This window comes from Rutilus rutilus, assembly GCF_951802725.1.
Source record: "Rutilus rutilus genome assembly, chromosome: 21".
NCBI lineage: Eukaryota > Metazoa > Chordata > Actinopteri > Cypriniformes > Leuciscidae > Rutilus > Rutilus rutilus.
Genome location: NC_140226.1, coordinates 16,947,286 through 16,961,789, shown reverse-complemented (window position 1 = coordinate 16,961,789; position 14,504 = coordinate 16,947,286). Strand labels below are relative to the sequence as shown.

At 39.6% G+C, this 14,504-nt stretch overlaps 1 protein-coding gene across 1 annotated transcript in view; it reads left to right on the top strand.

The window, feature by feature from the left end:
- The window catches only part of ryr2b (ryanodine receptor 2b (cardiac)), a 61,253-nt gene extending 52,072 nt beyond the window's left edge, over positions 1-9,181 (top strand). The window contains exons 90-103 of the mRNA XM_084392668.1: positions 592-727; positions 863-949; positions 1,159-1,347; positions 1,793-1,923; positions 2,095-2,137; positions 3,157-3,293; positions 3,500-3,566; positions 3,668-3,814; positions 4,661-4,795; positions 7,090-7,246; positions 7,585-7,649; positions 7,956-8,056; positions 8,488-8,539; positions 8,806-9,181. Of these exons, the coding sequence (XP_084248794.1) occupies positions 592-727; positions 863-949; positions 1,159-1,347; positions 1,793-1,923; positions 2,095-2,137; positions 3,157-3,293; positions 3,500-3,566; positions 3,668-3,814; positions 4,661-4,795; positions 7,090-7,246; positions 7,585-7,649; positions 7,956-8,056; positions 8,488-8,539; positions 8,806-8,901 (1,543 nt within the window). The 3' untranslated portion in view covers positions 8,902-9,181. The remainder of the gene's footprint in view (positions 1-591; positions 728-862; positions 950-1,158; positions 1,348-1,792; positions 1,924-2,094; positions 2,138-3,156; positions 3,294-3,499; positions 3,567-3,667; positions 3,815-4,660; positions 4,796-7,089; positions 7,247-7,584; positions 7,650-7,955; positions 8,057-8,487; positions 8,540-8,805) is intronic.
- The last annotated feature ends 5,323 nt before the right edge of the window (positions 9,182-14,504 follow it).

Genomic DNA, 14,504 nt, shown 5'->3' with positions numbered 1-14,504 from the left:
GAGAATGAACATAATAAACAATGTATTTCATAAATAGAGAGCAAGAATACTACACATTCAATGTAACATTAACACAAGATGAAGAATAGAGAAAAATTTGGGGCTTAAATACACAAGGAAAGTAATCAACAGAACAGGGAACAAGTGTGGACTTATAACAATGAATGAATGACTAGAACTCGGGAAAATGGTGACAAGATGTGTGTTCGACTTGAAGCTGCGCTGCGGAGACCGATCAGTGTATTAAACAAAGACTTAAAATTAAACAAGACAGAAACTAGACATGACAGTGACAATACTCAACCATAGTGTGTGAGTAGGTCACCTCATTATTTGAATTTATTATTTATTTATTTTTAAACACTATATATTGCAAGATATAGTTTAAGAAAGCACATACTGTACTGTAGATGCAAATAGGTGAATATAATGCACTCTGCCTCTGCAAAAATAGGTTCTGCACAAAAACTTTTACACTGCTTACGCAGGCATTGAATTGCAGTTACCTGTTAATATTGCCATCTAAATAATTGTGTGCCGCTTGTGAGTGCAAAGTGAAACAAGCCTAAGATATTGCATTTAATTTTGCAGTGATGAGGATAAAAATAAAGGCGAAAAGAAGTCTAAAAGAAGAGTTAGAAAGCTCAGCTCTTCAAAACCAGACAAAAGTGAAATCCAGGTATCAGCTGTTTGGATTATGATCTGCTCTCAGAAGACCAAACTGCTGGTATGTATTCTCTGTCTCTGTTGTTTTCCAGCTGCACAATACAAGCATATTGTACTAACAGATGTTTAGCCATATGGATCTGAACACCCATATTTGAAGTGATGACCTGTAGTAGCTAATGTCTTTTCTCTGCAGAACTGTTTTGCAAGAAATTTCTACAACATGAGATTGTTGGCTCTGTTCCTCACTTTTGCCATCAATTTTATTCTTCTGTTCTACAAGGCGAGTATTGATTTCCCTGCTAAAACATCAGCTTTAATATTGTTGGACAGGCGGCTTGTTTTTATGTTTTTAGGCCACTCAAATAACTGAATACCAGCCTGCCCTGGTTGGGAGACCAGCTAGAACAGTTCAAACCAGCTTATTTCCAGACATGTTTTTGACACCTAAATTTGACCAAAAACAATGATATAAATAAAATTTTTATTCAGGTTTCAGCGACCATTGGTGATGATGAAAATATGGAGATCGCTCTTTGTGACGACAGACCCAAGGGGTCACAGAAATGTTATTTAGAACTAGAAGAGAACAGTGGCTACATGAAAATTATTCTTCGCATCCTGGCTGTCTTGCACACACTCATCTCACTCTGCTGTATCATCGGATACTACTGTCTGAAGGTCTGCGCAAGTAACCCACTATATTTCTTATGGTGAAACTAAACGTATGTCTTTGATATAGTAAATAAATGTCTCTCTTCTGGCTTTTGTTAAAGTTCTCAGATGTACAGTGGGTTCACAAGTCTAAAACCAGTATTGAAAATATTTTTTCATTTTTGTAAAAAATATTTTGCACTTGAGCTGCATGAACCTGATCATCATGTTCTCCAGCAGAATTTGTGCTTCAGTGGAAGCAAGAACATCTGACCGTCTGTACAAAGATTAGTGACCTAGAAATCTGAATCAGAATGATTTAATATTCATTTCGGATTATAATTCTTCCTTTGTTTTTGTTATTTCAAATACAAAAATGTGTTTATTCATTTCCATGTTTAAAAATCTCAGATTTTTGTATATGGTCTCAGGTGAATAAAACTACCTTTTTTCATAATTTGACCCCTGACAGGTTCCTTTAGTAATTTTTAAGCGAGAGAAGGAGCTGGCTCGTAAACTGGAGTTTGACGGACTCTACATCACTGAGCAACCTTCTGAAGATGACATTAAAGGCCAGTGGGACAGAATGGTCATCAATACACCGTAAGAGTTGCATAACTGCCTTATAAAGGCTCACATTATAAGCAATAAAACAATGGCTGACCTTCTATATGAATTTCAAAATTTAACATTGATTGACGAATTATCACTACTACACAGTACAAATGTTGCACCTCTTCAGGAATATTTTCGGTTTTCTTTGCTGTTTTTCAGATCATACCCAAGCAATTATTGGGATAAATTTGTAAAAAGGAAGGTAAGATGAACAAATGAAATATGTTTTCTAAAAGTTACTTTCAAAAACATTTAAGAACATCATAGAAAGTATCTCACAGCTCTAACATTGTGACATACCCCTGGTTTCACAGACAAGGCTTAAGCTAGTCCCAGACTAAAATGCATGTTTGAGCTGTTTTAACTGAAAGCAACTTACACTGACATATCTTAAAATATGTCTGTGCCATTGTTTTGTCTCAAGATGCACACCAGTAATGTTTTTTTTCTGAAGCATTTAAAAAAAAGCTACTAATATGTTACATTTTTCTCATGGTATTTTAACAGATTTTTTAATTTTCTGGAAAAAATTACATCAACTCTAAAAACTTGAATGTCTAAAACTGACATGTCAGTTCTAAAATGTACTTTCAAAACCATTTAAAAACATCATAGTATGAAATTATCTCAAAGCTCTAACATCTGTGACTCATCTGTGACTAACATTTGTGACAGTAATTATAATAATAACTAGATTTTTAATAATAACTAGATTTTCTTTTAATTCTTACATTTGTGCCTGTGGTATTTTAAGAGATTTCTATGTTTTCTGAAAGAAAAAAAATGACGTCACCTCACTGTCATGGTGGTAGGGTGTTGTGGGGCCATTGCTCTGCAGTTGTTAGGGTGTTCCGAGTGGTTTCTAGGTGATTATTTACTGGCCCACCCTTCTCTATGATATTCAGGCTTAATTCCCTCTTTCAGTGTCATTCTATGGGATGCTTTCTTTTTTATCATCTGCCATGTGGAAATCGTAAGGCCAGTGGCTTAGAAAAGCAACAGCAGACCTCTCCACAATAAGACTCATGGTTTGAGATATCATTCGTGTCTGCAGCATGAACCGTGTTGGATGAATTACGTGCCAAATATAATACTTGGGTTCAGCACCAGTAATAATGATCCAATCCCTTGATGTGGTACAGTAAGCTGTGTTATTTGAGCTGCAGGTTCAAACTGTTTTTCTGTTTTTGATTCATTCTGTTATTGCTTTCCGTGCTGCAGGTGATGGCGAAATATGGAGAGCTGTATGGATCAGCACGCGTCAGTGAGCTTCTAGGTTTGGATAAAGCTGCTCTGGACTTCAGCTCAGAGGCTCATGAGAGGAAGAGACCCATACAAAAGGGTGCTATCACTGCCCTGTGAGTTACATCCCTCTGCTTTCATTTAGTATAATAATTTCACCAACCAAACCAGCTTCTATTCAGGGAAATCGCCCAATTAGTTCATCTTCAGACTGGCAATGAAAAAAGGATGTACTGCCGTCACTTTGTGCCAGTTGATGGCAGCAGTGTTCAATGCGATAGGCTTAAAATAAATCAAATTAATCATTCTCATGTTTTCACAGTTTCAGATTAAACACCGTTGATTTGAAATACCAGATTTGGAAGCTGGGAGTTGTTTTCACTGACAATGTAAGATTCTTGACTCTTTGAACACTCAAAGTGTTATAACAGAAGGAATTGGCAATCAGTGAGTGAAATCTAACATGAAATTGTGTTTTGCTTTCTTTCAGTCCTTCCTTTACCTGGCCTGGTATATGTTTGTGTCAGTTCTGGGTCATTATAACAATTTTTTCTTTGCTGCGCACCTGCTAGACATTGCCATGGGCTTCAAAACACTGCGCACCATACTATCGTCTGTTACACATAATGGCAAACAGGTATTACATTTGTGTGTGTGTGTGTGTGTGTGTGTGTGAGCGAGAGAGAGAGAGAGAGAGAGAGAGAGAGAGAGAGAGAGAGAGAGAGAGAGAGAGTGTGTGAGTGAGTGAGTGAGTGAATGTACAGTAGCCCCAAAATGTGTTTAGACCCTCAAGTCATAATTAAAAAAATATGAATGTCATTATAGTTTGTAACAAATAAAAAAATATACTAGACCTAACTGGCCATGTTTTATTTTTATTTTTTATATTGTATGTTTATATACTGGTTTTAAATAACTGTTAACTATTTTAATATATTTTAAAATGTAATTTATTCCTGTTATGCCAAAGCTGAATTTTCAGTTTTCAGTGTCACATGATCCTACAGAAATCATTCTAAAAAGCTGATTTGATGCTCTAGAAACATTTCTTATTTTCATCAATGTTGAAAACAGTTGTGCTGCTTTATATTTTTGTGGAAACAGTGATTTATTTTTCAGGATTCCTTGTATAATTGAATATAATGTTCAAAAGAACAGCATTTATTTGAAATATATATTTTTTGTAGATTATAAATGCCTTTACTGTCACTTTTGATCACTTTAATTGCTGAAAAAAAGTTTTAATTTTATTAATTGAAAAAAATCATACTGACCTCAAACTTTTATTGTGCCACCATTGTGCAATAGTCATCTTGCCATCTTATTGTGCCTTCAGGTTAAAATCACTGCCAGGTGGTTTCTTATTTTCTTGTTGTCATCTAATGCAGTAAGATTCGTGCATTTTTAAGTGTGACGCGGTCCACTTTTTTGGGTCACTGTATTTCAGCGAAGATGAGATGAAAGGCTGTTGTCTGTTTTTCAGCTGGTTTTGACAGTGGGACTGTTGGCCGTGGTCGTGTATCTCTACACCGTGGTTGCCTTTAACTTCTTCCGCAAGTTTTACAACAAGAGCGAGGACGGTGAACCAGTGGACATGAAATGTGATGATATGCTCACAGTGAGTTGCCTCTCTGTCTATTTATCTCTTAGGTTTAGAAATAGTCATGAGTTTGATGTCAAAAACATTAATATCAACTACCGTGCAAATGTTTGGGGTTGGTTAGACATTTTTATGTTTTTGCAAGAAGTCTCTTATGCTCACCAAGACTTCATTTATTTGACAAAAAAAAAAAACATCTCTGGTTACAAATGTAAAGCCATAGTGTCTTGTTCAGCCACAGTGCGAGTTCCCATTTGAAAGGGAACAGTAATATCAGTAGTACTGTGAAATAATATAGCAATTTAAAACAAAGTTTTTCTGTTTTAAAATGTAATTCATTCCTGTGATGGCAAAGCTGAATTTTCAGCATCATACTCCAGTCTTCAGTATCACATGATTCTTCAGAAATCATTCTAGTATGCTAATTTGGTGCTGAAGAATAATTTCTTACTATCAATGTTGAAAACAGTTTTTCTGTTTAATTGTTTTGTGGAAACCATGATACATTTTATATTTTTCTCAGGAATTTTGATCACTTAATTAAAATCTTAATTTAATGCATCCTTAATTAATAAAAAATAGTTCCTATTCAGTATTCAGCACATGTGAAAATGTTAGCCAATCATAGCAGAATCCGTTGACATAATACATATAGGTTATATATATATATATATATATATATATATATATATACATACATACATACAGTGGGGAGAACAAGTATTTGATACACTGCCGATTTTGCAGGTTTTCCCACTTACAAAGCATGTAGAAGTCTGTAATTTTTATCATAGGTACTCTTCAACTGTGAGTGACGGAATCTAAAACAAAAATCCAGAAAATCACATTGTATGATTTTTAAGTAAGTAATTTGCATTTCTTTGCATGACATAAGTATTTGATACATCAGAAAAGCAGACCTTAATATTTGGTACAGAAACCTTTGTTTGCAATTACAGAGATCATACGTTTCCTGTAGTTCTTGACCAGGTTTGCACACACTGCAGCAGGGATTTTGGCCCACTCCTCCATACAGACCTTCTCCAGATCCTTCAGGTTTCGGGGCTGTCGCTGGGCAATACGGACTTTCAACTCCCTCCAAAGATTTTCTATTGGGTTCAGGTCTGGAGACTGGCTGGGCCACTCCAGGACCTTGAGATGCTTCTTACGGAGCCACTCCTTAGTTGCTCTGGCTGTGTGTTTCGGGTCGTTGTCATGCTGGAAGACCCAGCCACGAACCATCTTCAATGCTCTTACTGAGGGAAGGAGGTTGTTGGCCAAGATCTCGCGATACATGGCCCCATCCATCCTCCCCTCAATACGGTGCAGTCGTCCTGTCCCCTTTGCAGAAAAGCATCCCCAAAGAATGATGTTTCCACCTCCATGCTTCACGGTTGGGATGGTGTTCTTGGGGTTGTACTCATCCTTCTTCCTCCAAACACAGCGAGTGGAGTTTAGACCAACAAGCTCTATTTTTGTCTCATCAGACCTCATGACCTTCTCCCATTCCTCCTCTGGATCATCCAGATGGTCATTGGCAAACTTCAGACGGGCCTGGACATGCGCTGGCTTGAGCAGGGGGACCTTGCGTGCGCTGCAGGATTTTAATCCATGACGGCGTAGTGTGTTACTGATGGTTTTCTTTGAGACTGTGGTCCCAGCTCTCTTCAGGTCATTGACCAGGTCCTGCCGTGTAGTTCTGGGCTGATCCCTCACCTTCCTCATGATCATTGATGCCCCACGAGGTGAGATCTTGCATGGTGCCCCAGACCGAGGGAGATTGACCGTCATCTTGAACTTCTTCCATTTTCTAATAATTGCGCCAACAGTTGTTGCCTTCTCACCAAGCTGCTTGCCTATTGTCCTGTAGCCCATCCTAGCCTTGTGCAGGTCTACAATTTTATCCCTGATGTCCTTACACAGCTCTCTGGTCTTGGCCATTGTGGAGAGGTTGGAGTCTGTTTGATTGAGTGTGTGGACAGGTGTCTTTTATACAGGTAACGAGTTCAAACAGGTGCAGTTAATACAGGTAATGAGTGGAGAACAGGAGGGCTTCTTAAAGAAAAACTAACAGGTCTGTGAGAGCCGGAATTCTTACTGGTTGGTAGGTGATCAAATACTTATGTCATGCAATAAAATGCACACATATACACACACATACACACACACACACACACACACACACACACACACACACACACACCTTGTTTAAATCAGAGAAGTGGTGGAAAATGGTTATATAAAACAAATGTATTACTGTTTTGGTGCATGAATAAAGTAAAAAATAAATAATAATCTTTATGTGTGCTTAGTGTTACATGTTCCACATGTACGTTGGCGTGCGAGCCGGAGGAGGGATTGGAGATGAAATCGAAGACCCGGCCGGTGACGAGTTTGAGTTCTATCGTGTAATCTTCGACATCACCTTCTTCTTCTTCGTCATCGTCATCCTCCTTGCCATCATTCAGGGTGAGTGATAGAGAGATTGTGAGAGTCATTTTAGTGAAAGGGCAAAAAACTGAAATGTGCACCGAATTTCAAAAAGGAAAATAAGCCAAAGCTTTTTTTTTATTATTTAGTTTGTCCCCTAACTTGAGTCACGCAGAGCAGCGCTGGAGAGCTTCATTAAAAGATCTCACACTCACATGCTGAGAGGGGTTTATGGGAAGAGATCTGAGGACTGTGTGATGCTAGAAGTGTGTCTGATGTGTGGGGTCAAATAATACTCATGATCCAAATGTTTGACATTTGGCATCTTAATTGTGTTTTTGACTGGTGAATTGCTCTGTTGTCATATCGTTTGAAAGGTCTTATCATTGATGCATTTGGCGAGTTGAGAGACCAGCAGGAGCAGGTTAAAGAGGACATGGAGGTAAGTTTTCATTCAACTTCAGATTTGACTATTTTATCACCACGCTACATCCTGAATCGAATTTATTTTGCCTGTCATCTTGTGTTCCAATTAACACACTGAATTAATTTATCGAAACCCAAACATTTCCTTAGTTATAAATCAGAGCTACATTGCACTTGTGAGTTAATATTTTATTTCTCTGTTAGTAAATATGTCATTATCTCTGCCAGATGGTCTTTGGATTAGACGTTAGTTAAATGCTAATTGATCATCTATAATTAAACAGTGAATGTCGCATGCCATTAAGTCTGTTTTTTGCTGCAGACTAAGTGTTTTATCTGTGGCATTGGGAGCGAGTACTTTGACACGATGCCCCATGGTTTCGAGTCGCACACGCTGCAAGAACACAACCTGGCCAACTATCTGTGAGTACTAGAGAACTGAGAAAAGGTCAGAGGTCACTTTTGCCTAATTTCTGTCATGTTTTTCAGTCACAATTTTATAGGCTGTTGTGAGATTAGTATTCTGGTGGAAAATAAGTATATTGTGCATCTGGTCAGGACAAGAGAGCATGTCATGTGACAAAAAGGTACTGTGGTGGTACCACAATGGCAATGAAACATGATAATAATGAATGATTAACATATTCATATACCTGTATTTACATGGTACTGTACTTCAAGGTTTTCTAAAGAATACCATTGTATTTCCAAAGCACTGTATCCAAAAAAAAACATTAACCTAAAGTTAAATAAACAATGCCAACAAAGTTTAATCTGTTAAAATATGAGTCTTGTTTCTATTTTTATTTGCTGAAAGTGGATAACATTTGTTTTGTGTTCTGTTTGCCCTTTAGGTTCTTTCTGATGTACCTCATAAATAAGGATGTTACAGAACATACTGGACAGGTACAACTTGTATTCACAAATGACATGAATCTTTATTGAAAAAAGATAGATGGATAGTTTCAGAGTGAAAATGTGTACTTAATAATAAAGTATTATGGGAAACCACTGAAAAATGAGTTTGGGGTCTGTGAGATTTTCCAAATAGTTTTTGAAAGAAGTCTCTTATTCTCATCAAGTCTGCATTTATTTGATCAAAATACAACTAATAATAGAAAACATTTTAATGTTTTAAAATACTCTGACTGCTACACTCTTTAACACAACAGGAATCATACGTGTGGAAGATGTTCCAGGAACGCTGCTGGGAGTTCTTTCCTGTTGGAGACTGTTTCCGGAAACAGTATGAGGTTCAACTCAGCTGAAGAATTCCGGTTCAAATTCAGAGTTGTTATCTGAAGTCCTGGCAGGGGTTAGCGTCATCTCTTCACAGGTGTTGGGTCATCTGAAATCTTTGTAAGAGTCTGGATCCACACCGGAGCTGGTGTAATCTCTAGTTACCTCGCAATGGGCTAATTGGCTTTATTTTATTAATATATCATATTGTTGACTTTAAGGCACTAAGTTGATACTGTAATTTTTGATCGTGTGGAGTTTGTAAGTATGTAAAATGTCACTTTGCAATAAATGCAAGTAGTATAAACTAAAACATGGCATTTCGTTTGCTTGAAAACCTACAGAACTTACTTAATGTTCACAGTAAACAATACTGGAAATATTAGAATATAACTAGATTTTTATATTATTGATATATCAAACCTGTAGTGTAACTGCTGTAGACCAATAAGAGTAAGTGCGTGTAAACCTCACTCCCCTGATCTCAAGAGGCACTCAAGCGACTGATAGTGGCTGCGGTCTTTAGCCTCCTCGCTGGAGACTACAGTTCGAATCACGCTCTGAGCGTGTTGAGGAGAATACATTAGAACAAACAGCGCAGGACTATTAATGCAAGAAATTATATTTGAGCTCTTCCAGGGTCTTGTGTGTCTGATATTAATAATTTATGGAGAATCTCACTCCCTCATTTGCGCTACAAAAAATCCTCAGTATTTTTTCTTGTTTTTTAGTAAAAGTATCTAAACATTCTTAAAGTGGTATGTTTGTTACTGCAAGTTTATTTTTGTACCTCATTATAAAACATGAAAAAAAGGTCTGTAGTTTGAATTTCATAACCTTCATTTACTCTTATTGTATGCCCAATGTAAACAAGTCCTTTTCCATCCCTTTCTCTTATCTTTCTCTCTCTCTTCATCCACTCTCAGCCTTCTCACATTCATCTCCTTATTTTCAACAGCCATTCCATCATCTGTGGTTATCATCTCTCTCTCTCTCTCTCTCTCTCTCTCTCTCTCTCTCTCTCTCTCTCTCTCTCTCTCTCTCTCTCTCTCTCTCTCTCTCTCTCTCTCTGTCTCTCTCTCACACTCTCACTCTCACTCTCTCTCTCTCTCTAGTGTGAGAGGTAGCACTCAGATCCTGAGCGTGAAATGAAATTAAACGGCAGCCCACATCACATGCTACTGGTCGAGTTGTCGCTGCTGCAGGGCATAACGCATTGATCTCCAGCCATTCCAGAGGTGCTGTTAAAGCTTTAACACCCGCCTCTACATGAATAATGCGCAGTACCATTGCTAGGACAGAACTGATTACCATTATCTGTAATAGGAGGAAAACCAATGATAGAAAAGCATCAGCAGTAACGCAATGCCCAAGTTTCTATTCACATATATATTATAATTTATATAATTTAAATAATGTATTATTTAATTATGTAATATTATGTATTTGATTTATAGGACTTTGTTTATGATTATGGATAAATTAACAAATTGTTGTAAATTGTGTTATGGGTGGGAGAAGTTGGGGCTCATCCGGGAAGATGTAGCGGAGTACTTGTTCTTAAAGGGATACTCCACTTTTTTCGGAAATATGCTCATTTTACATCTCCCCCAGAGTTAAACAGATGAGTTTTACCGTTTTAGAATCCATTCAGCCGATCTCCGGGTCTGACGGTACCACTTTTAGCATAGCTTAGCACAGATCATTGATTCTGATGAGTCCAGTAGCATTTCTTTCAAAATGACCAAAGAGTTTCAATATTTTTCCTATTTAAAACTTGACTCTTCTGTAGTTAAACCGTGTACTAAGATCGACGGAAAATGAAAAGTTGCGATTTTCTAAGCCTATATGGCTAGGAACTACTCTCATTCCAGCGTAATAATCAAGGAACTGTGTGGCTGTACCATGAGTGCAGCAGGCGTAATGATATGACACAGCGCCTGAAAATAGGTCTAATAGGTTAGACAAACTTAGTCCCGGTCACGTTGGAAGAAGTTACCGAGCTGGGGACTATTTTCAGGCGCTGCGTCATATCATTACGCCTGCTGCACTCATGGTACAGCCACACAGTTCCTTGATTATTACGCTGGAATGAGAGTAGTTCCTAGTCATATAGGCTTAGAAAATCGCAACTTTTCATTTTCCGTCGATCTTAGTACACGGTTTAACTACAGAAGAGTCAAGTTTTAAATAGGAAAAATATTGAAACTCTTTGGTCATTTTGAAAGAAATGCTACTGGACTCATCAGAATCAATGATCTGTGCTAAGCTATGCTAAAAGTGGTACCGTCAGACCCGGAGTTCGGCTGAATGGATTCTAAAACGGTAAAACTCAACTGTTTAACTCTGGGGGAGATGTAAAATGAGCTTATTTCCGAAAAAAGTGGAGTATCCCTTTAAAGATTTTTTTTTATAGGTGAATGAAACGGAAGTTGCGATAGTCTTTTATTTCCTATTGTTTATCCAAGTAAAATGGCTTCTCAAACAAGAAAGATTGTAGGGCACGACTTGATTTTGTCCATCAGGAATTGATTGGATGGTTGTGGTTTGCTGTGGTTGTGAGTGACAGGTTGTTTCCCCCCTTAAGTCAGTAAACACGTCATCAGAGAGGAGATGTTGCTGCAGGAGAGAGGGGAAGTTATTTTCATTAAAGATTATGAGGGCACATGAATTAAAACAATTATGATGTGCACACTGCACAGATAGAATGTCAGTTTTGATGAATGACATTAATATAATGTAATAGTGGGGAGAAGAATGTGGGCATGTTGAGGAGAACAGACAGAGGAGCTGGACTCTGGATCCATTCTTACATTTTACTCAGCAACAGGGTACTAATGCCAGAGCCAGTGTCCAAAGTAACCACATTTAGCATATTTCCAATGAAGAAAAGGTGGTTCTGGGACAGAAAGATGTCCTTCTCAGACTCTACCATCGTGACCTTTGGGATAACCCAACCCTTCCCAGATCATCTGAGAATTGTTGAATCCTTTATGTACTGAATGTCAGGCTGAAAGGTCAATAGATTTTGTCTGGGATTGCAATGCTGCAGAGAACTGTAATTTATGATGTTAAGCTATTAACTTATCAGGCACATAATAGATGAGAACTAATCATTTATTTTATCATTTAAATGTAGGCCTGTATTTTATATATTTTAATTATTTTATTTGCCATACATACATTTTTATTAGATGTACAGTGGCCCGAGAAGTATTTGGACAACCAAACAAGCCAAAAATATATGACATATGGCATTATACAAAATAATAAATATATTGTTATATTGACATTTTTTTAGGTAATCTCAAACCTGCATCAGCCAGATGACCACGGTTTTATTTCAGTATAATTGAGATACTATTGTAGTTTTTATTCATATTTTGAATTGGTGTTTGTATTTTCCATTTAAATGTTTTTTTTTTTAAATATCTATTTGTTTTTAAGTTGTATCTGTTTTTGTTATTTTACATCGTTAAAAATGAAATGAAAAAAAAAAGCGCAAACAATTATTTAAATTATATTTAAATAAAACATCTGAATTGGAAAGAAAATGAGAAATGTTGCTTTGGCAATGTCACAACCACAAAGGCTTTGTAGTAGAAACTCACACGACGAAGATAAACGGCAATGGAAATTTATTTATATAGCACAATTAAATTGTCACACCACTGTATGAACGAGGACACAGAGGTAAGGATAACAAAGGTTTATTTAGACACTGTATGCAGCTCCGGATAGCTTGGAGGCACAGATGGTCAAACTCAGGGAATATAATGTAGAACTTAGGGTTTCTAGAATGCAGGAAACAGATAGAGTCACTCAGGGCATGGAACTGGGATACATGAAGCTTGGCAGGTTGAGACAAACAGGACTGGTCTTGATCTTGAGGGATTCCAGGAAATCACCGGTAAATGAAGCTGGCAGGGAACACACAGAGAGAGTAATGAGAGACTTGAACTTGAGGTATACTTGCAGTATAACAGAGTCGTGGAGAGTAGCGCTGGGGAGTCACGGGTGTCTGAAGACGAGACCGGACAGTGAGCTGTGGTGTGACTGGGGTTTATATCCAGAGTGAAGTGATGAGTTGCAGGTGCAGACAATCAGAATTCGGGTGAGTGAGATCGCGACCAGGTGTGTTGAGTTGACGCTGGCTGAGGTGTGCTGAGTGGATCCGTGACAGTACCCCCTCCTCCACGGCCAGCTCCTGAGGGCCGTATGCCCCGACGACGAGGGCGACCCCTAGGACGAGGGGCTGGACGATCCGGGTGTTCACGGTGAAAGTCCTGGAGGAGCGTGGGGTCTAAGATGTCGTCCCGGTGTACCCAACAGCGCTCCTCTGGTCCGAACCCCTCCCAGTCCACGAGATACTGCAGTTGGCCCCCCCGTCGTCGGGAATCTAGAATGGCGTGGACCTGATACACGGCTTCGTCAATGGGGTCCACTGGAGGAGGAGGGGGTACTTCACCAGCGTCAGCTTCTGTGGAGGGGGGAGAGAGAGGTGCAATGTAAGGTTTCAGCAGTGATACGTGGAAAGTGGGTGCAATCCTGTAGTGACGGGGTAGTGCGAGACGATACGTGACTTCATTGACCTGCCTCAGTATCGCAAACGGACCTATGAACCTGGGACTCAGCTTACGAGAGGGCAGCCGGAGGCGAATGTCCCGGGTGGAGAGCCACACCAGCTGGCCAGGAGTATAATGGGGTGTGGCTCTACGGCGTGCGTCGGCCTGCTGTTGGAACCTCCGGACTGCCCCCTGAAGATGGACATGGGCTGAGTCCCAGACCCTCTCACTCTCGGTGAACCAGTGTTGGACCGCTGGAACGTCCGAGGGTTCACCTGTCCAAGGGAAAAGAGGTGGTTGATACCCTAGAACGCACTGGAACGGTGTCAATCCGGTGGATGTCTGGCGTAGGGAGTTCTGGGCATACTCTGCCCATGGGAGGTACTGGTTCCAGCGGTCCTGAGCTTCATGGCAGTAGGTCCTCAGGTACCTCCCGATCTCCTGGATCTTACGTTCTGCTTGGCCGTTAGACTGTGGGTGGTACCCCGACGTCAAGCTGACCGATACCCCCAGAAGTTTGAAGAAGGATTTCCAGACTCTTGATATGAACTGTGGGCCCCGATCCGAGACAATATCCTCTGGTATACCGAAATGACGGAAGATTTCGGTAAACAACATTTCTGCTGTCTTGAAGGCTGTGGGAAGACCAGATAGGGGAATCAATTTGCAGGACTTGGAAAATCTGTCCACAACCACTAGAATGCAGGTCTTGGAGTCGGATGATGGTAGATCGGTGACGAAATCCACGGCCAGATGGGACCAGGGTCGATTTGGAAGAGGCAGTGGCAGGAGTTTTCCTTCGGGTAGACGTCGGGGTACTTTGGCCATAGCACAAGCGGTGCATCCCTGCACGTATCGGGAGGTATCCTGAGCCATGCTGGGCCACCAGTACCGTTGTTGAAGGAGTGAGAGGGTCTGCTGGCTGCCTGGGTGTCCAGAGCCCGGAGAGGTGTGGACAGAGTCCATGAGAGGAAGACGGAGATTGGTGGGTACGAAAACCTTCCCCTCAGGACCTCCCGGCGGAGCAGGTTCGGCAAGGGTGGCGTCGGCTATGAGTTCGTCGATGT